Source organism: Phaseolus vulgaris, chromosome 11 (assembly GCF_051622355.1).
Source record: "Phaseolus vulgaris cultivar YP4 chromosome 11, ASM5162235v1, whole genome shotgun sequence".
Classification (NCBI taxonomy): Eukaryota; Viridiplantae; Streptophyta; class Magnoliopsida; order Fabales; family Fabaceae; genus Phaseolus; species Phaseolus vulgaris.
Window position 1 is genome coordinate 44,211,639 of NC_143508.1, and position 21,464 is coordinate 44,233,102.

The window sequence follows — 21,464 nt, forward strand, 5'->3', positions numbered from 1 at the left end:
GTTCTTTGTTGGCCTGTCAAGTTCCTTATCAGTACCATAAACTTCTTCAACATCCTCGTAGGCCCTACGGTGGACGCCAATATTTTTACATGGACCAAGTATGCCCCTTCATTTGCTTTTTTTTATTTTTCTGCCCTACGTGCTTTTGAGATGTTCTCGTCTAAAGGGTCACAAATGGTTATTTGTGGTCCGAGAAGAGGTACTTGTAAAAGGTACTCCAACAGTCAAGTTAGTCGGGTGAGTTTTATGAATAATAAATATTATTGACATCATCCCTTACCTGTTCAATGTCAACCTATTTATGGTCTTAATGAGTCTTCACATGGATGGGCCTAGATCAATACGGACGATATCACATCCATGCGAATGGTTTACCACACTTAATTGGAATTTAATATTGTATTTGATTAGGAGTTAATATCGTATTTGATTATGGTTCCTTCATGTGTTCCAATATGTTTTTACTAGTGTTTCCTATATCGTTTCGGTTATATGACATTGAGATAGTTTCGACCACATATTATGGGTGACAATATGAGCTGTCCCGCTTCGCATTTGTCCCGCCCCGCAAAAAGGATGTGGGTTGAATTTGTTGGCCCACCCGAAATAAGTTTTGACCCACGGATTAGCCTGTATAAGAAAAAATTATATTCTTTTATTAGGATGTTTCTTCCTGCATCTCATCAATTTCGAAATTTAATTTCCATAATATAAAAAGTGACTTCTAGAAATAGAATTTTGTAAAGAAAAAAAAATTCCAAACTAACATTTCTGAAACAACTATTTTGCCTTTCAGAATCTGAAAGAACTATTTTAGCTTCCAGAATTGATAGGGTGCAGGAAGAAATGAGATAGAATGCTGAAAAAAGAAAACTCTTTATTATTATGCAAGATAGCAAACTGGCATGTCCCGCTTCGCACTTGACCCGTGGGTTGTGTTATGCGGAACAAACCTAAATAGATTAGCGAGCCAAAATAATAAACTCACCCCACATTTTTTTGTACTGACTATGAATCGACCCGCAGTGCACACCCCAGATTGCCAAAACCACCACATATATTATATAAAGTATTATAATTTATTCTTTTAAAAAAAGTATAAGAAGCATTTTCATGGTATTTTAATTGGCTTACTTTTAAAAGTTGATAAAAAAACTTTTATTAGAATGTTTCTTCCTTCATCTCATCAATTTCAAAATTTAATTTCCATAATATAAAATGAATTCTAGAAATAGAAATTTAGAAGAGAAAATAAAAATCCAAACTAACATTTTCAAACTATTTTACCTTTAAAAATATGAAAGAACTATTTTAACTTCCAGAATTGATAGGGTGCAAGAAGAAATGAGATAGAATGCTAAAAAAAAAAAACCTTTTTTATTATTACACAAGCTAGCAATCTAGCATGTCCCGAGCTCCGCACTTGACCCATAAATTGAGTTATGGGAAACAAATCTAAACATGTTAACAAACTAAAATAATAAATCTATCTCACATTTTTTTTACCAACTACGGATCCACCCACAGTGTCGGCCCAGTGCTCTCCCTACATTGCCAAGAGCACCACATTTATTATATAAAGTATTATAATATATTATTTAAAAGAAAATAGTGTAAGAAGCATTTTCATGGTATTTGAATTGGCTTACTTTTAAAAGTTGATACAAAACTTTTGAACTTAACTGACGGGCAAAAAAGAGGTATCCCCGAAAAGCCAAAATAAGAGCGTTGGGAGAAAATATAGCAAAATCGCAGATAATAAAAGTCAAATTAACTGAGATATCTATTTCTCCTTCATTCCTCTTCGTCTTCCTTCTTCTTTGGTCACATTCTTCCTAACACAGATCACAACCTAGAGAGAGGAGAGAGAAAGCGCATTAAAAGACCATTTTGCCCTTCGATCTTCTTCGCCTTTCTCTCTCTCGCCAACGCCCAACCTTTTCATTCGCATCATGAACGAGAAGGCCAACGTCTCCAAAGAGCTCAACGCCAAACACAAGAAGGTTTTCACCTATTTTCTTTTCAATATTATCAATACGTTAATGCGCCATTTCCCAATTTCGCAAACCTTCGATTCAAAGGGAATGGTGATCATGAGAATTCTAAATTGCTGGATTCGATTCCATCGCTGTCCGATTCACTTGTCGAGAAATCGAACTCCGGAGTCGCGAGGTTGTGTGATTGCTTATTGTATGACGTAATTATTTGTTAGGTGTTTTTGAAATAAAAGGAAAATAAATTTGGATGTGGTGTTCGGAAATGGATCGATGATTGGTGGTGATGGATTAATGGTTATGGCTTAAATTGATATGCGTGTTATATGTTTAGTTGTTTTCGGGATTAAATTTGAAATATAAAGAAAAGTTTTGTAGAAATGGATCGATGATTTGTGATGATGGACTGATGGTTATAGCATAATTTGATCTGTGTGTTATTATGTTAATCCTTTTCGAGATTAAATTAATGAATCCATCTCTCTAATCCTCATGTAATTCCTGCTTAATTTTCTGTTTTCTTTTTGAAGATGTTTATTTGTAAAATATTATGGAGCCATTAGAAGCATTATCAGTTGGAAATCTGTGGTTGCTCAAAATCCCTGTTCTTGATCTGGAGAAATGATCAAACTTTGCTTCTTTTTTTTTCTTTTGGTGTTTCTGGGTTTATTTAATTTCCTTGAGGATCGATCACAAGTATTTGGGTGTTTGTTAGCTTATAATTGAGAAGTTGATTCATTGAGTTGATTGCGGTCATAAGGAAAAAGCTTTGTGGGGATTTGATTTGATTTAAGAGAAAAAACAAATAAATAATTATTTATCTATTATATATTTGTATGCATGTATCTATTTGTACATGTATGTTTGTATATGTACATGTATGTATGTATATGACATGTATGTATGTATATGTACATGTATGTATGTATGAGCTGAAAAGGCCAATACTTCGTTTTTTATTTTATTTTGGATGGTTGGGTAATTTTCTTGATTAGGATGTACATCAATTTACATATATACTTTTGTCGTATATATTTGAAATCCTTATATTTTGAAATATGAACTTTGGATTGTTTCATTCATTGGAACTTATTACACTTTTTTTCACTTTTTCCATTTTATCCTTTGATTGTATATTTCATATTTACTTTAAATTAACTATGCAGATATTGGAAGGACTTCTTAAACTACAAGAGAATAAGGAATGTGCTGACTGCAAAGCCAAGTATGTATCTTGCTGGATATAAATGATCCAATCTTTATCTCACATTCTGATGTCAGTAGAAAATAGAGCTGCGAATCTGTCTGTGAAAATTGGATTTTCATTGTGTACGAATTTTCTAGGGTTTTTTCTTTTCTTTTTGTTTCTTCACAAATTTTTATGAAAATTTGATTTGCAGAGGCCCAAGATGGGCTAGTGTCAATCTTGGCATCTTTATATGCATGCAGTGTTCTGGAATACATAGAAGTCTTGGGGTACACATATCAAAGGTAATGTTATGTTCCTTGGTATTGTAAAAGTGATTGAATCTGTGGGTCTCTTGTAATGTTGTTTCTTAAAATGGTTTCAGTTTGATCTATCAGAAACCAAATCATGAGGGGGAAATTATGTATTATAGTCATCTTGTATGGAAATAAAATCTTTGTGAATTCAATTATGAAATGTTAATTTAATAGTCTGGACTATATTATTTATTTTGAGGGACGGTGTATTATTTTCAAGCTCATTTCACTCGGTTGTTTGCCAAATACTGTCAACAAGGACTCTTAATGAGTAGCAGTAGAAAAATGCCTTCTTTAGCTGGTAATTTGCATCTTGGTTGTTACAATAAGTCTCTAAATATTTATGTCAACTAAAAGCTGGTTCTAAATTTAAACTTGGTATTGAAATTCTTATTTATTTAGCTATGCTTACCTGGTAGCTTATCTGCAGGTTCGCTCGGCAACTTTGGACACCTGGCTTCCAGAGCAGGTTGCATTCATTCAATGTAAGGAAATCTAAATTGTCATGATCTTGTGGTTATTTTTGAGTTATGTTTGTATGTATGCATTAGTTATATAGTCTTCTCATTATATTTGAATTTCTTTTTTTGGCCATATATAGCGATGGGAAATGAGAAGGCAAACAGTTACTGGGAAGCAGAATTACCCCCAAATTATGATAGAGTTGGAATTGAAAATTTCATTCGTGCAAAGTATGTCATTTGATGAACACTTTAACCAGACTAAATTTTTTTCCTTTTCAATCTTTGTATAGTTAGAAGTGTATGCTTATCATGTGAGTGTGGTGAAGATGATCCTTTGCTTTCAATCATTGCATATAATTTAAGGTATGAAGAGAAGAGATGGGTTGCAAGGAATGAGAAACCAAAATCACCTTCTAGTTTTCGAGAAGAGAAAAGTCCTTCACATTGGCAAAGGCCTGTGGAAAGGGTTGGCCATAGTTATGCAGCTGTGTCTGAGAATAATTTTGAGGATAGGAAGAAAATCCAACCTTCAAATGCTATTCCTGCTACAAGAATTTGTGTTCCTGCTCCTCCCAAAGGGCCTGACCTGGTAAGCATTCTCTCTCTCCCCCTGCAAGGTTATCAATGGTGGATGGCAGAAGGCCAAAATTCTGTCATATACGCCACCATAGCGGCCCTATAACATCACAAATTGCCTATGGTAGAGGGGTTGGAAAATTCCATGTTATAGCCTTGTAGTGGTACTATATTAGTTATTTAACAATATTTCTCATTCATGTGGTGAATTATATATATCATTGTGGTTGTAGTGTCTGTTCTGTTATCAGTGTTTTGACTCATGAGCTACAAGTATTTTTAGCAATAAAACTAACAAATGAAGGGATGCATGGAACTCATGCCATCAACTTTGGAGCTATAAGAAATAAGCTGTCATGTTTAAATTTAGGATTTCTCCCTCTTATTTTTCAGGAAAAAAAGGTCCAAATAGGTGCTATTGTGCGCATCTTGTATGCATAGTTTTGGATATATAAGCATCCATTGAAAGAACAGTGATCGGATTGGTGGTTCGGTAATGCTCCACTGATTATGATAACAGAATGAATAAAAGAAGCCATCATGGCATTTTTCAAACTTAATTGGACTTAATTGCCAAAGTTTTCTTAATGATAATCAAGTTTTCAAGTATTTTTGTGGCTGTTGCAGTTGTGTTGGTTGTCAAAATTTTCTCATATTAAGAGTAAAGAATCCATGATACGGTGTGACAAGAAAAATCTGAGTATGTCTGCAAGTTGATCTTGAGTGGACACATATGGGGTGCAAATCAAGCCACTGTCTAGTTTTTCCTTAATAGAATATCTGTCCACTTCAATATGTTTAGTTCCATCATTCTGCACCTGGTTGTGGGCTATAATAATCGCATATTTATTATCACAATATAAACTTGTAAGTTCATCCCACTTTATCTTTAGGTCTTCCAATATAATCTTATACCATAAAAGTTCAGATATTCCTTCAGCCATTGCTCTAAGTTTTGCTTTAGCACCCGATCTAGCTACTACATTTTGTTTTCTGCTCCTCCAAGTCACTAAGTTTCCACCAAGGAAGGTGTAGTATCAAGTAGTTGATCTTCTATCCATAACTGAACATGCATAACCTGTATCCATATATGCTTCAAGACTTACACTCTTGTTTTGTTTAAATAAAACCCTTCTTACCTGTATTCATATATGCTTCAAGACTTACACTCTTGTTTTTTTTTAAAATAAAATTCTTCTTCCTGGAGCCCCTTTTAAATGCTTCCTTTGGTTGGTGCATAAACTGACTTATTAGACTCACAACAAAAACAATGTCTGGCCTATTGTGAGATAAGTAAATAAGTCTGTGAAGGAGTCTTTGATAAATTTCCTTGTCCATTGAAATATCCTCCTCTTCACTTTCCAACTTTATGCTTGGAACAATTGGAGTACTAGTTGGTTTGCAGTCTATCTAGTTGGTTTCTTCAAGCAAGTGAATAATATATTTTGTTGACATATGTAGATTCCTCTTGTGGAATAAGCCACTTCAATCCCCCAAAAAATATTTAAGTCTTCATAATGTCTTAATCTCAATTTATGTGATAAGGCATTGATTTAATATTTGCTGCTCCTTTTTGTCATACCCAGTTATTATATATCATCTACATACACCAACAATATTGTTACTCCCCTTAAAACTGAATGTTTGATGAATAAAGTGTGCTCCTTGACTTTGTTTGCAACCTAGACTTGTCATAACCTTGGTGAATCTACCAAACCATGGTCTTGGGGATTGTTTCAACCTTACAAAGCCTTTCTTAACATGCAAAAAGTTATAGTAGCAACCTGTCCTTCATAGCCTGAGGGAAACTACATGTATATTCTTCATCAAGGTTTCCTTGTAGGAATGTATTCTTCACATTGAACTGCTGCAGATCCCAATCACGATTTGCTGCTAATGACAATGTTACTCTGACCGTGTTCATCTTAGCAACTATATCAAATGTCTCCAAGCAATCTACTCCATAGGTTTGAGTAAATCCTTTGGCCACTAACCTTTCCTTTTAACGTTCAATGTCTCATCAGTCCAATATTTTACTGTATATACCCACATACACCCCAAGGATCTTTTTCTAGTTGGTAAGGTGACAAGTTCTCAAGTCCTGTTCTTTTTTAATGCCTCAATTTCCACATCCATGGCTTGTTTCCATTTCCTGTCAGATAATGCTTCAGAAATAAAGAAAGGTGTGATTATAGAGTTTAGGTTTGTGAGAAAGGTTTTATATATAAATGATAATTCTTCAAAGAATAGGAAAATTGATAAAAGGGTGAAGAGGATGTTGGGTCTGTTGGGTGCATGCTCTGGTTCCCCCTAAAGACGAGGTTGCTTGAAGTAGCTCTCTTTTTCATTAAAGGTGACATCTCTTGACAAGAATTTTTTGGATGGTGGGTGATAACATTTATATTGCTTATGCGCGATTGAGTATCCTAAATACACACACTAGACATCCTTAGGATCTTATTTTCCCCTTCCATCACTATGAATGTGTACAAAGGGTAAAACCCAATTATTCTAGTTTGGAGTTTATTTGTAGGGTCTAAGTATGGGTAGAACAATGATAGAACTTCCATGGAACTCTTTTCCCCTAAGATTTTAGAGGGTAACCTATTGATGAGATAAGTGGCACTAAGAAGGGTTTCCCCCAAAATTTCCTATGAACATGATATTTGAAAGAGTAGAGCTCTAGTTTGTTTTAGTAAGTGTCCATTTTTCCTTTCAATAATCCAATTCATGGTGTTATCAAATTGAGATTCAAATCGTGAATTGTTTTTCGATTTTTTTGAATCATGAATTGAATTTTATTATAAATCGTAAGATACATAATAAATAAAATATGATATTTTTAAATAAGAATAAGTGACATGAAAAAAACATTAGAAATATCATATATGAAAATGAAATCAAAATTTTCAACCCACAAAATTAAAACATGATAGTAAGATGTATAATAATATTTTCTATATTTAAATCCTACATGTTAATCTTATGCTTTTTCATCTTCTCCGAGATCAATGTCACTTATAAGATATATGATATTCTTCCTCTAATATAACATTCTTTTGCAATTCATTTTCATCCTCTTCCTTTACCTCTTCAACCATATCTTCAATTTCATTATCATTTTCGGTTATGGTAAATTTTCACTTTTTATCAATCTTAGTAGTTAAATTTCTTGGACCTATTAAAGAAACAAAACACCTATTTTAAGTATTATAATATTTATGATTCATTTAATTGCACAATTTTTATAGTTTAAACAAATACCTCTCTTCTTTTTCTTGCTTGGAGCTCCTTCTCCAAGAGTAAAATATTCATGTATATCCATCCATGAAACATCGTTTGGTAGGCAAGGATCCTTCTTTTCAGTAATCGAGTCATCATTTGATTCAATATTAGATAAACATATAGGCATAAATATCCCATTTCTCCTCTCTAATCGTTTCCCTCGTCTCAAGTTGAAGGTTATAATTAACAAAGACAAGAGCATTTAATCTTTGTTGTTCTACACAATTTCTTCCCTTAGTATGCACTTGATCAAATCCGCTCTAATTTCTCTTGCACCCAGTAGCACTACAAGTGAGTCTCAAAACCCTCATTGCTAGATTTTGTAGCTCTTTACCCTCTCCACCAAAAGCTAACATCAATAAATGTCATCCGAACTGTTATGCTTTTTATGAAACTATTAAGATTACTTAAATGCTTTGCCAAGATGCTTCTTATCCCTAGTATCTATTGCCATGCTTCTTCCAAACAGTCCTTGTGCTGTTTTGAATCTATCAGTTGTTGATCAAGTTGAAATCTAATCCTTCTATCTAGGATTATTATTTCAACTATCTCACATAAACCATATAAAACTTCACTATCCTCATTGTCATAATGAAATTTTATAAAAGGAAATTAAAAAATCACTATTAATTTGCAATAATGATTAAGGTATAATAATAATAGTTACTTAGGGTTAAGGTAGTAAGTAGCAACATGAAGAGGACTATGTAATTGTAAATTCCAATGAGTATCAATTATTTTCCACACCTTTTTCTATTTGAGAGTCTTGATTCTTGGAATTTGTGGGTATTTGTTCTTTAGCTTTATCCATAGTTTCATAGATATATGGCATAGCAGGTTTTGTGTCTCCACCTACGAGCCTTAATACTTTACAAGTGGAGTTACACACTTCAAACAACATTGGATTGATTTCCAGAATATATCATCACATAAAACAATGTTCACCTCTTATTGACCTTCATGTATTATAAAATACTGGGAGCTGACCAATGTCTTCTAGGAGACCAAAATAATTTTGTTATCTTCTCTAAATTTTAACATTTTTCCTACTGCCACAAAGTTAGAAGCATCATCACTAACAACATGCACAACATTATCCTCCCCAATTTCTTCTACCACAAAATCAAATAGTTCAAACATTTGTTTGACATCCTTGATCACATTACCAGTATCAATAAATTTTAAGAAAACTGATCCACTTTAACTATTCACCAAAAAGTTGGTAAGAGACCTCGTTTTTCCATCTATCCAACCATCATCAAAGTACAACCACATTTCTCTCATTCAACCTTATATTTCTCCAAACTAGCTTGGATATTGTCAACTATGTTTTTCAAATAAGACACCCTAACTTAATGATAAGTAGGAGACTTTAATTTAAACCCTTTCTATATTCAACAACGAATTTTAGCATTTGAACAAATAAGGAGCTTCTTACCAAATTAAATGGTAAAACATTACCATATATGCATTTGCAAATGTCTAGAATGACCAATTCTATGTCTTCAAACATTTCATTGATTGTATTTCCTTTATAACTCCTTGTTTCCCCTTCCTAGAAAATGACTCCAATGTCCCCTTTTTATTACTATCTTGGATATCCACTTCTTCGAAACAATTTTTGACGATTTGTTTCTTTGGTTATTTATTTATCTTTTAATAACTTCATAAACATGTCTTTGATATTCTGGATCAGATGTACACACAATGACATATGTGACCAATACATATACTTGATTAGAAGTCTACGAGGGAGGAATGCTCTCACAATGATTCCCACAATCATTCCATGTACCATATGTTTCTTTCTTTTGCTTTGTCTAACTCATTCCCTCTACCAATAGAGTCAAACAAACAACAATTGATTTTTTCTTCTTCCTAAAATAACAAAATAAACAAAATCCTTGAAGAACTCACTTTTGTAGAAAAAATATAAGAACAAATACAAGAACAATTCTATATAAAAAAAAATAAAAAAATTATATAAACATATACTTATACAATCTTATGTAATAAATTAAAATAAGTACTTAAATAATTTTATATAAAAATTAAATAAACAGGAACTTAAATAATTTTATATCAAAAAATAAAAAAAATAAACAAATACAAGAATATATTTTGAAATGCAATTTAAAAAAAAAAGGACCAAAAGAATCACTAACAAATAATTAATGTTGCCTAAAAAAACATACATGATACTGCATTACTTATTTCAAAGTGAAAAACACAATCTAAAAGTATCTATAAAGTGTGATAAATATTATAATAATATCAATACATATATGATGGTTGATGTAGTCCAAGGTTGTAGTTGATGGAATGATTGGAGTGGCAGAGGAAATGAGTTGAAGAAGGTGCACCGAAGTTGAGAGAAAGTGAGAGGTTTCGCTGGAATTGAAGGTGCAATGAAGGGAAAGAGGTGTGGCCATCTTTCCTTAGATTCACTAGGCCAATTAGGCTCACTATCAGGAGAGATTTGGGAGAGAATGAGGTTTCAAATCTGAATTCTTCATTAGTAAATTTGAATACATGAGCTTGTTTTAGGGTATTTATAGATGAAGGTAGCTTGGTCCTTAAGCTCCCATAACCCTAGTTAAGTGTACTTAACTAAGGTGAGTTGCGGTGGCTTAAGGAGGCCGTGTATGCTTCTTTTGAAATGCTTACTTGTGTGAAAAGTTAGGGTTTCTAGAGTGTCTTTATTTCATCTACAAAGTACTCTTGAAAAGAAAACAAAATATAGTTCCTATACATGTTTGTTCTAGTATTTATACAGACAATTCTTCTGTCGTTTATTCTTGTGTATGGTGGCTTGGATGTTCCTCCAGCAATGGCACTGCATCTACTAATTTTAAATATAGAAAACACAATCTAGAAGTATCTATTAAGTGAGATAACTATTAAAACATATACATATTTCAAAAGTAAGACAACACAATCTAGAAGTATTTGAAAACTAAGGTTAATATTAAAACATACGGAACTACATATATAAAAAGTTGAGATAAATATTAAAATAATATTAAAACATAGAGTCAGTATTACATCTATCAAAAGTAAGAAAACACAAATCTAAAGTGTGAAAGTCTGTATTGATCTCAAAAGCAGATTGTTTAATTATACAAGCCTGTTCTTCTCCAACTTGCTCTTCCTCTCCATTGTTGTTTCGTACTTGCTCCAGTAAGTTTCTGTTCTTTTTTCTTTTTCTACTGATTTTATTTTCTTCTTCTAGTATGAGCTTCTTCTTTTCTCTTCTCTGCTATGTTTCTTCTCCCCATGCTTCCACTGTATTTCGTTTACCTTCTCCACCGCCTTACATTTCATCTTTCTTGCCCTTCTCAATTTATAGGCAAAAAGTTCTATGAAAGATGTGTGACTGTTCGTTTCATTTTTGCTTTTTGAGATTTTTCATATCCCACGTGAAGCTTCGTGAAATGTATACGTCACCATGAATCGTGTGTAACGGAACTAAATCGTGAATCACACAATTTGAATCTGATTCATGCCACAACTTGAAATGAAGGATGTCCCAGCCGACAATGGTATTGTTGAGCTTTCTCTTTACTGGTCATGGGGGATTCAAATATGAGGAAGTGGTTATTGAGGGACCTCCATGCAGTAAAGGCCATTTTATTCTCTAGCATGTCCAATTGTCCTCCCTGAGTTTTGTCTGTAAAATACTAGAGTTGCTATGAAAAACATTACATTAAAGATCTTTTGTAGAGAAATCAGATTAGTGGACAATTTAGGGACATGAAGGACACTTTTTAAGGTTATGGATGGGCTTATTTGGATCTCTCCTTGTCCTGCTGCTGTTATAAGATTTTCATCTGCTGTGGAAATTTTCTTGTTGCTAGGACATGGAGAAGTATTTGGGTAGTGGGGTCATATGGTCATTGACTCCAGAGTCTAGTATCTAATAGTGAGTACAAAGGTCTGAAGAGCATTAAAACAAAAAAAAATGGAAATTTTTACTAGATTATGTTAGAGAGCATGCACATGCGCGCTTCTCCAATTTAATAAGGAAGGACAGGTTCTTCACCTTGTCTATTAACAAGGTGTGTTTGTCCTTGCCCTTCCCCTCTTTTAGGGCCTCCTTTATGCTCCCATTCTCGGTTTTTCCTCCTCTTTGCCCCCATTCTTGGCTTTGGGGTTTTCCATATAATTTCCAGCATGTCTCCCTTGTGTGGAGTAGGTTCACCAAACCTTCTCTCTCCATAATGGGAACCCTGCTTTTTTCCTCTAGTTAGCAATCATTCTTTTTCCTCCTTCAATTATTATTGTAAGTTTTCAGTAGTTGGGGTCTCCAGCATCAGTCCTCTCCTGCTTTCTTCACTCTGGATAATGGTTACAACTTCATTAATCCCTGGAACCTTTTCTTTTCTCAAAATTTGGACTCGAACCTGATCATATTCAAGATTTAGGCCTACCAAAAAATCATAGACTCTATTTGTTCTATACACTCTTTCAGTGTTGCTGAGTCTTCTGAACACATTGCTTTTATAACTCAATAGTGATCCTATTCCATCTATAGGGACTTGAGTTGATTAGCATATTCTATAATTGATCTGTTTCTCTGTTTCACAACCACAATTTTCACCTTTATATCATAAATTTGGTAGCATCCTTGGCCTTAGAATATGTTTGTTCTACTGCCTCCAAATATCCTTTGCTGATCTAAGGAACATGCAGGTATCATTGATTTCTGGAACCATTGAATTCTACAGCCATGCCATGATCATGGAATCTTCTTCATCCTAGGATTTGAACTTGACATCATTTTCATTAGGTGCATTATCAGTCAGATGACTAACCTTTCCTTTTCCTTTTGTGATGGTCTTAATGAGTTGATTGAGATCATTTGAGATAATTCTTTTCAATTAATCGATAAGCAGAATAAACATTCTGCAATCCTTTGGTAGTGTGATCTGTCTCCAATTTCCATTCCTAAATTCACGATCTCAACCATATAGGTTGATTATGCAGCAATAAAGGCTGCAAAAGGGTTCAAGGTGGTGCAGAGAAGGCTACAATATGGTTCAAGGTGACCCAACAATGAAGGCTGCACTTTAGGGTTGACAGACACGGGCAGAGACTCCTGAAGATTAGGAGCTCTGATACCATCTCATATTTAGAAAGAATAATATATTTTTTGTGCATCAATAATGAGGCCATTGGACCTATAAATACATGAGCTTGTTGATAATTTTAGGAAATATAGAGAGCTAATTCTTAGCAGACAAATCCTAGTATCAATAGCAAGATGCAACTGTAATAAAGAATAAAATGATACCAAGGATAAAATATAAAACTTCCTAAAATACATAACGAGCAGCACAGTTTTGACATGCAGTAATAGAACTAAGATGCTGACCCCTTGTAGGGAAATTTTATGACTGAGGTAAATATTGTTAGTGTTGGATGTATGGGAAATAAAGTGAGAGAAATATTAATTGACAACTATAATATATAAAATCATTTATATATTGGTATATACATTGAATAACTTGTATGATAAACTACACTAAGCGATTAACATAGATAAAGGATCTTGTTTTTTCTTTCTCTTTTCTGTAGAATGGAATTTTTTACCTTTCTCTTTAAAGTTGATTGTTTCATGGTTTATTTATACTTTTTTAGATGTGTGAAAATAATCAATTTCTGAACAGGTAACTCCCGTGGCAAAACCTCAAAATGTGGATAAAGTGGAACCTGTTGCACCAGCACTCCAAGTTGAAACTTCAAAACAGACTACTGACACCACACCAAATTCCTCTTCTAAAGTTGACTTTTCTACGGATCTTTTTGACATGTTATCTATGGATGATCCAAATGAAAAGGGCTCAGGTGCAGCTGAAACTGTTGCTGATGATAATAACTGGGCAGGTTTTCAGTGTATGTCATAGTTATCCTTTTGAAAAAAATACATCATGGAAGCACTAATGAAAGTGCTTTTAGGCATTGTTTTAGAAGCTTTTTGTTTTATAATCTGTTGTGTTTGTCTTATTTTTAAATTTTTTTGCTTATTGTTTCAGCTGCTACAGAGGCATTGTCAGCTGAAAAGACTGATACCACAAAATCAGTTGACGGTACGCCTCAGTCCACTTCTGGAATTGAGGATTTATTTAAAGACTCACCTTCAGTTACACCAAGTTTAACTCCAGAAAACCCTCAAAAAGATGTAAAAAATGATATCATGAGCCTCTTTGAGAAGGTATGTGCCGGTGCTTCAATATGTTTGTTTTAAGCCTGAGTTTCTTCTAACTTGATATATGGTTAGCATTGTTTTTTAAAATATACACATTCTGTTGTTATTTGAGCTTATCAGAACAAGTCTATTTAGATGTTGATCTCTATCCCTAGATGTGCAGCTTTGTTTTGGTATGCAAATAAGATTTTGCCTGACCCAGTAAACTGGACATCTGCAGGGCAATGTGGCGTCTCCATTTGCAATGCATCAACAGCAGCTGGCCATGCTGGCACAACAACAGACTCTTCTAATGGCTGCTGCTGCTAAATCTGGTGGTGTGGATTCCAAGTACTTGGCCAACTTACAACAACAGCAGTCTCTTCTAATGGCTGCTGCTGCTAAATCTGCTGGTGGGGATTCCAAATTCCCGGCTGGTATACAACAACCTGGATCCAATATTCCTGTCCAAAGTTGGCCAGCTGCTGGCTACTCAATCCCAGGTATAGTGCCCATGGGAAGTCAGGAAGATTTGCAGAAACTAATGCAGGTAAATAATTCATGGAAGCATCAAGTTAATTGATTAATGATTTGTTCTTAACTGTTCAGCAATTTATTTATCTTCTTCCTTCTGTGTTAGACAATGAACTTGACTGCAGCGCATTCAGCAGGGAGTTCAGTTCAGTATCCACAATCTAGGTACAGCGTTGGTTTGTTTCTAAAAAAGTCTTTAATTTCAGCTTGGGTAACTTATTAGGAGTTTATTCTGAAATATGACCTAATCTTTCTTCATAAGATCTTATGTTGATATTGATGTCAATCAGGACTCGTCATTCCCTAAATCATCTATAGAGTCTATAGACTGTGTTGCCAAAAAGGCTATTTGGATTTATTTTTACTTCTGAGTTATTAAGGTTGATTTCTCTTCATAAAATTTTCTCCTTTGGCCAAATTACTCTTGTGGTTCCTTATTTTGTTTAATTTGGTTACTTCATTTTCAAAATTGTGTCAATATCGTCCTTTCCATAAATTTACCGTAAGCTCTATAATTAACAAAATTGTTAGCAAAATTAGTCACAGGTCACTTCACACTTGTGAGAACTATCGTGGTCAAGTCAATTAAATTGAAAGAACACATGCAATTTTTTTTTTTTAAAAAGGGATCAAATGTATTCTTTTCCTTTCAAAACCAAGTGCCGGTGCCAACTGTCTTGGAATTTTCATATCGATCAATTTCTGGTTTTACTGCCCCATGTGTGCTACTTCGAATTTGGCTCAGTTATCTCATAATGAACACATGACAATGAGGCATTTCGTTTCAACAATTTTATAAATTTACTAGGATTGTGATGGCTTTACTGGCTGAAGATTATGTTTCAAATATGCTGTTAACCCTTGCAATAAATCTCATTCACTTAAGTAAGCGATACTGCTCATTATTAGTACATGATCCATACATTGCTACTGTTCATTCATAAGTCATCATAGGAAAACATATATCCATATTGTTTCTGTTGATTTTTCTATTTCTTTATAGTTAATTAAGTAGCCTCTTGTTGCAGTTACTATGCTATGGGGCAAGTTGCTCCAGTTAATGGTTCGTCGACAACGACAGGAGCAAGTAAACCTCAGTCGGCATCTCCGGTTTCACCAGCATATCCAGTATCATCGACCACCTCAAAGACAGGGAGCGATTATGATTTTTCCTCTTTAACACAAGGAATGTTTGCAAAGCACTAATTCACCAGTGCTTGACGGCTATGTCATATACCATAGAAATTAGTTAAAATTACAGAAAAAGTGCACTTTCTTTTTCTCATCCCCTTGCCCCGTGTCGTTGGGTTGTAAACCATTTCTACAGCTACTGAGCTAGTTCAGTTTTCTTCTTGTATCGGGTGATTGCTTCATTTGTGTCCATAGTTGTATTCACAATAAAAATTTAGTGATATTAATTATTTTTTTTCTGTTTCTCTTCTTTATCTTTTGTGTAAGAGTCAAGCCTTTCATGTGAACTATGTCCAGAACTCGTCATAGTTACTTGGGCAAGTATTTTGTTTCATTTTATTCAAATATTTAAGTTGTGTAATCATTTATTCTAAACCTTGTTTGTAAAATAAAAGGAGTAAGACCATATCAGATGAGTTAGATGTGTTTAAATGACCAACTTCAATGAAGGACACAATGGAACTTCTAGATTTATCATATTTTTACAAGTCCTACTATGATTGTTATACTCTCTTATCAATTAAACTCACCCAATAATAACAAGCAAATTCGTTATAACTATTTTAGACCAAAATGGTAAATAATATCAACTTTGACTGGATCCTACAATTTTCAGCTTAAACTGAAGTGATATTTCGTTTTAAATCTTTGACCTAGTAATGAGTTGGCAGCGGGGCTTATGCTCGAAGAGACTATTGAGAGATTAAAACCATAAATACTGTAATTCACATCCCTTAAGAAGAGCATGCTTTGGTCACTGATTATCATTACCGGGAGGAAGAATTCGGCTGTGATATGCAAGAGTCTCATTTGAATTTCTATTGAATTGAGTACATTGTATGAAATATATACATGTAACTGTTTAAGTAAGAGATCATGGCGTATCAAGAGCCAAGAGATTTTCTACATCACCATTGTTGTGGCGGGGAACAGCCTATCCAAGAAAGTATACAGACCACCACCTAACAACATTGCTCCGCTGTATGACAAGAAAAATGTAGCATGCATAAGAAACGTACAAAGTCTGAAATTCAAAAAGGAAGTGGATACTCTCCAGTCTCTAGAAACTAGAAAATTATCAGAACATGAATTGTGTAAGGGGTACATGAGTGTACCCTTTATGTGTGCTTGGTAATCCCTTATTGAAAAGTAAAAAAATTACCTTATAGGATTTATCCATGCTGAGAACTTGCGAAATGAGAGCAAGCTCTGCCAATAGAGTTTTGAATCAGAAATATTGTTTTCCATGAGACATTTCAAAAGGGCGATATTGGAAGTTATTGACATGTACTGACCTGTAATGCTCCAGCAAAAGAAGCAGCCAAGAGTAAGGGAGAAACATAACCAGTTGTGTATGTCAAAAGTAAGCTTCCTCCAATCACAGGATCCTGTCAAGAATTCATTATTTTCTTTATCCAGATAAGAAGGACTAAATATGTAAAGTGACAAGCAAATGTACATTATCACGCAATTTAAAATTGATAGTAACTTGTAATCTCAATTCCTTTAACCTTTTTTCATTTCCTCGAAGTGCATACAAGAAAATTTATCCAAACAGGACTACATTGGATTCAAAGGTAAAGAAACAAGTAATTTGACATATTAGATTAGAACCCTCTCTAGAGCTATTTAATTCATTAACTGAAAGTATTGAGCAAAATTCTTTTGGCAACCACGTATCACTATGCTGCCTATAGAGAAACAATGAAGACCTAATGGTTATTACTAAGATGTACCTTGGATGCAGCAACATATCCCAGAAGGGTTGCCAGAACAGGTGTACTACAAGGTGAGGCAGCTAATGCAAATGTAAGCCCAGCCAGGTATGCTTGCACACCTAAGAGTAGAATTCCTCACAATAAAATGTTCTGGGAACATACTTAAATAATAAAAGAACCAAGGTCGGCACAAGAGCATGAACTTACTAGATGGAAAATTGGCCGCCGCTGCACGTGGATCAAAACTGTCAAAGAATGAGGGCAGCCGTAATTCAATGATCTGCAAAATTTTCTCCAAGTGAACTCAAATATAGTGTCTTATTGAAGGAAAAAAATCGTAATAAGCTTGTTTAAGTGCGTATGTTCTCTATTGTAAAAAGCTTAGAACTGTGAAGAATGCCTAGTAAGAATTAGTGCATATCCGACTATATCTGATGAAAATGCTCTAAATGTAACTGCACAGAGATTAAGGAAACTAGCCTAAAGCTTGCATGAACATTTAAATTCATAATTTAGATATAAAACTTAAAGAGAGGCAGAAATTATCTCAACATCAAATAACTACAAGACTGAGCTTTTAGTACTTTGACATGCCTAATCCATTGTAATTCTCTGAGATTTAAAGATTTAGTACAGAAATGGTTCCAAAAAATAACCCTGCTGACTGAGAGTGAATTATGGGTGTTGTTGCAGGAAAAATGAAATAAAAATAACAGAAAAAAAAATATACACTGATTTTCATAACTTGAAAGTTTGTAACCTTTAGAACACAGTGAAGGGGGAAAGAAACTGTTTCAGTACCTCGAGAAGATTCAGACCCATAATTATTGCCAAACCAGAAGCAGCCAAAGGTAATCCTTGGCCAATTTGTCCATAAGCCTTTCCTGCAAATGAAGCTCCTACACCCAACACTGCTAATGTGGTTGCAAGACCCAAGGAAAACGCAATGGAATCTCCAACTACCTGCCAGGAAGAAGGGATTGTTATTAGTGATAGTTCTGTCTGAGTTTGTCTCTATGTGGGTATGAGAGAATCGCAAACAGAACTAATGGAAATAAGACAAGTTAAGGAAATGAAGCACTTCAGAAAAAAATCATCTATGCAATTCTATGGGTCTTAGTGACGTGACTCCTCAATTATGAATCTATTGAACTAATAAGGTCAATGTATATACAGTTTCAATACAGACCAAAGATCCAGGCATTTTACACACAAAGCCTGCTTCAAATTAAATGCAAGAGACTGGTTGTAAAATTCTGCTACATGTCAGATCTATGCATCTTAGTAGGAACCTAAGAGATTGAAAACATAGATTTAATTTACCAATATTTCCTAAAATCATCTCCCTAGCTATATTAGTATTTAGCATTAGTAATCAGAAAAAGTTCAATCCTCAAACATGGTTATAAAAAGAGAGGAGAATGTCATATAAATTAGTTATTACCTCTGCTCTGCTTTTGCCAGAGCCAAATGCTCCTGAAATATTTCCAAACAACAAACTTAGGCAACTAAAAGAGACACTAATACTAAAAATGCCAACAGCAGCATGCTCACCAATGTAACCAAGGGTCAGTGGTAAGACGCTGAGTGTACAGGGAGAGAGGCTGGTTACAAGGCCTGCCCCATAAATTACAGCCAAACTGTAAACATAAATAAACAACAAACAAACTATTAGCCCGTGTTTCCAATTTTGAGGGAAAATAAAAGAAAATAATGTAAAGGAATTTATAGGGGACCTAGTGAAACTGAGAGATGATAGTTGGTCCTGAACAGCTTCATTAGCCTGTTGTCCAGCTGAAAATAGAAAGCCTCCAAACCAATCACTGAGGCTTCCATCAGCCAAAGCATAAATAGAAGAAGCCACTTCCTGATTCGATAAAATAATTATAGTCACAGAGTGGTATACAAAGAATGACACAAAAGAGGAAGCCACTATGACTTGGATCCTTAGTGTTATCAGGATTTAGCACAATTTTTGTCATTTCAACTATCAAAGAGACATTCACAGAATAACCTCATTGAACAACATTTCCCAGTTATCATTTGCTCATAAAAAGCTAACACCTTGAGTTTAATATCCCAAACACAAATAAAAGGAAGAAAAAATAACCCCTCATGTAGTCTCTAATCGCAATAATCAATATTAACAAGACCATTATGTACATTGAGTGAGTTTACTTTGCATACAATAAGAAAATAAACACATTAAAAGGGACAAAAATTAATAACTCCAGAAATGAATTACCAACATAGTATCCATACTTACAGCTTTTGCAGCAACTGGAGCAAGCAAGTGTGCCGCTGAAATAGATGGAAACACAAATTATTCGCCAATACAATAAACCAATCCAAATCATCAATGTTGTAGCAGTAGCACATTACAGAGCAAAGTTTGAGCATGGACAAAAGATCAGGAATTTAACTCAAATTTTAAGTCAGTAACTCAGGCAAGCAGTGTCAGGTCTACAATTCGCATTTAATACAAACAGAAGCAACGAATTCTTCACCATTTTATTTCACGTCTAAACGTTTGAATTATCCTTGAGGAGAATTGTTTATAAGTCACCTAACCCAAGTTTCAAATATAACCAGCAAAATGTTGACACTAGCAAGTTCTCTGTTCTCAAAAGAGGGAAAAAAGAATTAAATAAAATACATGAATAGAAAAAATAATTAACAAGTGTGTAGAAGAAGCCAGTACAACATAATTAAGCACGCATTATCTCAATAGAAGAAGGATGAGTAAATTAGATGAAAAAGAAATTCTGATAACACATCATCTTGTGACAAATTTGACAAAAGAAACAAGGGATAACTGAGGGGCTAACATAATCCATAATAACCCTATTTTCAAATACTACCTGTCATGACTCCAATGCATGTCGTCAAATTATTGCCATTAATCTTCCATTTTGGCTGAAGACAATTTTTAGGCTCCGAAGACTTTTGGTGCGTACTGATGGGAACAATATGCCTGCCTACAACAACAACACTGTCAAAAACAAAGAGAGGATACAATGCTTGACATTTTACTCAAAAACATGATAATGGTAGCAACATCTGATGAAATAATTGGGAACTACATTGTTCTAAATCCCAATGATAAAACATTAAGTACCCTTCCATACCCCCACACCTTCATTTCAACAAAAATATGAAACCATACACATCCAATAATTTATTTTTTTAATAGAGCAAGGTTGAAGATGGCAACCCATCAAAATTAGGGTTCCGCGAGAGAAGAAAAGAACTCCAGTGAGAAGCATGGAGTATCAGGGCACAGAGAAAGACAACGCTCACACTAGGTAAAAGACAAAGTTCAGAACTTTTATTATTTGAAAAACAATATAAACTAATACTTTACACAACAAAGCAAAACCTATATAAATAGGTTTCTGGAAAACCCCCAACAGATACTAGTGTGAAAACCAGTATCTCAACACTTGACAAAAGATGATCCACTCATGCCACATAGGACCAGTATAAACAGCAAAACTCTTCTTTAGTGTATTGAACAATTATATACACAGAGCTACATCCAAAAACAGTGGCAAAATCAGCAAATTATCCTTTTAAGAAATTCATATCACCTTCCTATACTTCATAAAAGGAACAAAAACATAAACATTAACAAAATCAGCAAATTGTGATTTTTAAGGAAAAAAAGAATACCCATTAATGATAAACATGGACGCAAAGAAATTGGCAGACTTACCATCACTGTGAAGATTGCAGCTGGCAATTCTGCGACATGGAAACTGAAGACTGTAACTACCACACAAGCTCATATTCAAACTCATCTCAATACACAATCAGAAAAAAAAAATGAAGATTGAGAAGATAACAAATATTTGGGAAATGGAAGCCGAAAATTATTGTTGCAAGTTTGTATTATATATAGGGATCGAAAGAGAGTGTTAGAGAGCAGAAAAAGGAAGAGACTCTTACTGTCTAAAACACGGAACCTATGAATAGAAGATTGAAAAATATCCAGAACCTGACAAGTTTAGTT

At 34.2% G+C, this 21,464-nt stretch overlaps 2 protein-coding genes across 3 annotated transcripts; one reads left to right on the top strand and one right to left on the bottom strand.

Annotated features, from left to right (window-relative positions):
- The first annotated feature begins 1,628 nt into the window (after positions 1 to 1,628).
- AGD5 (ARF-GAP domain 5) lies at positions 1,629 to 16,150 on the top strand. The gene is made up of 11 exons (XM_068641102.2): positions 1,629 to 2,003; positions 3,161 to 3,219; positions 3,395 to 3,485; positions 3,928 to 3,982; positions 4,099 to 4,189; positions 4,325 to 4,550; positions 13,492 to 13,717; positions 13,858 to 14,036; positions 14,251 to 14,559; positions 14,650 to 14,708; positions 15,572 to 16,150. The coding sequence occupies exons 1-11, from the start codon at positions 1,953 to 1,955 to the stop codon at positions 15,747 to 15,749; spliced, it is 1,524 nt and encodes a 507-aa protein (XP_068497203.1). The 5' UTR covers positions 1,629 to 1,952; the 3' UTR covers positions 15,750 to 16,150.
- A 373-nt stretch (positions 16,151 to 16,523) lies between these two features.
- On the bottom strand, positions 16,524 to 21,464 carry CCDA (cytochrome c biogenesis protein family). 2 transcript variants are annotated; one of them, XM_090297485.1, is made up of 13 exons: positions 21,401 to 21,464; positions 21,168 to 21,217; positions 20,314 to 20,430; positions 19,719 to 19,753; positions 19,189 to 19,319; positions 19,007 to 19,092; positions 18,897 to 18,928; positions 18,254 to 18,415; positions 17,660 to 17,732; positions 17,471 to 17,571; positions 17,030 to 17,122; positions 16,897 to 16,943; positions 16,524 to 16,713 (listed from the first exon to the last, which is right to left on the bottom strand). In XM_090297485.1, the coding sequence occupies exons 3-13, from the start codon at positions 20,318 to 20,320 to the stop codon at positions 16,638 to 16,640; spliced, it is 843 nt and encodes a 280-aa protein (XP_090153611.1). In that variant the 5' UTR covers positions 20,321 to 20,430; positions 21,168 to 21,217; positions 21,401 to 21,464; the 3' UTR covers positions 16,524 to 16,637. The 2 variants fall into 2 exon arrangements, with proteins under 2 accessions (XP_090153611.1, XP_068497215.1); XM_068641114.2 differs by lacking the exon at positions 21,401 to 21,464 and having other exon boundaries at positions 21,168 to 21,394.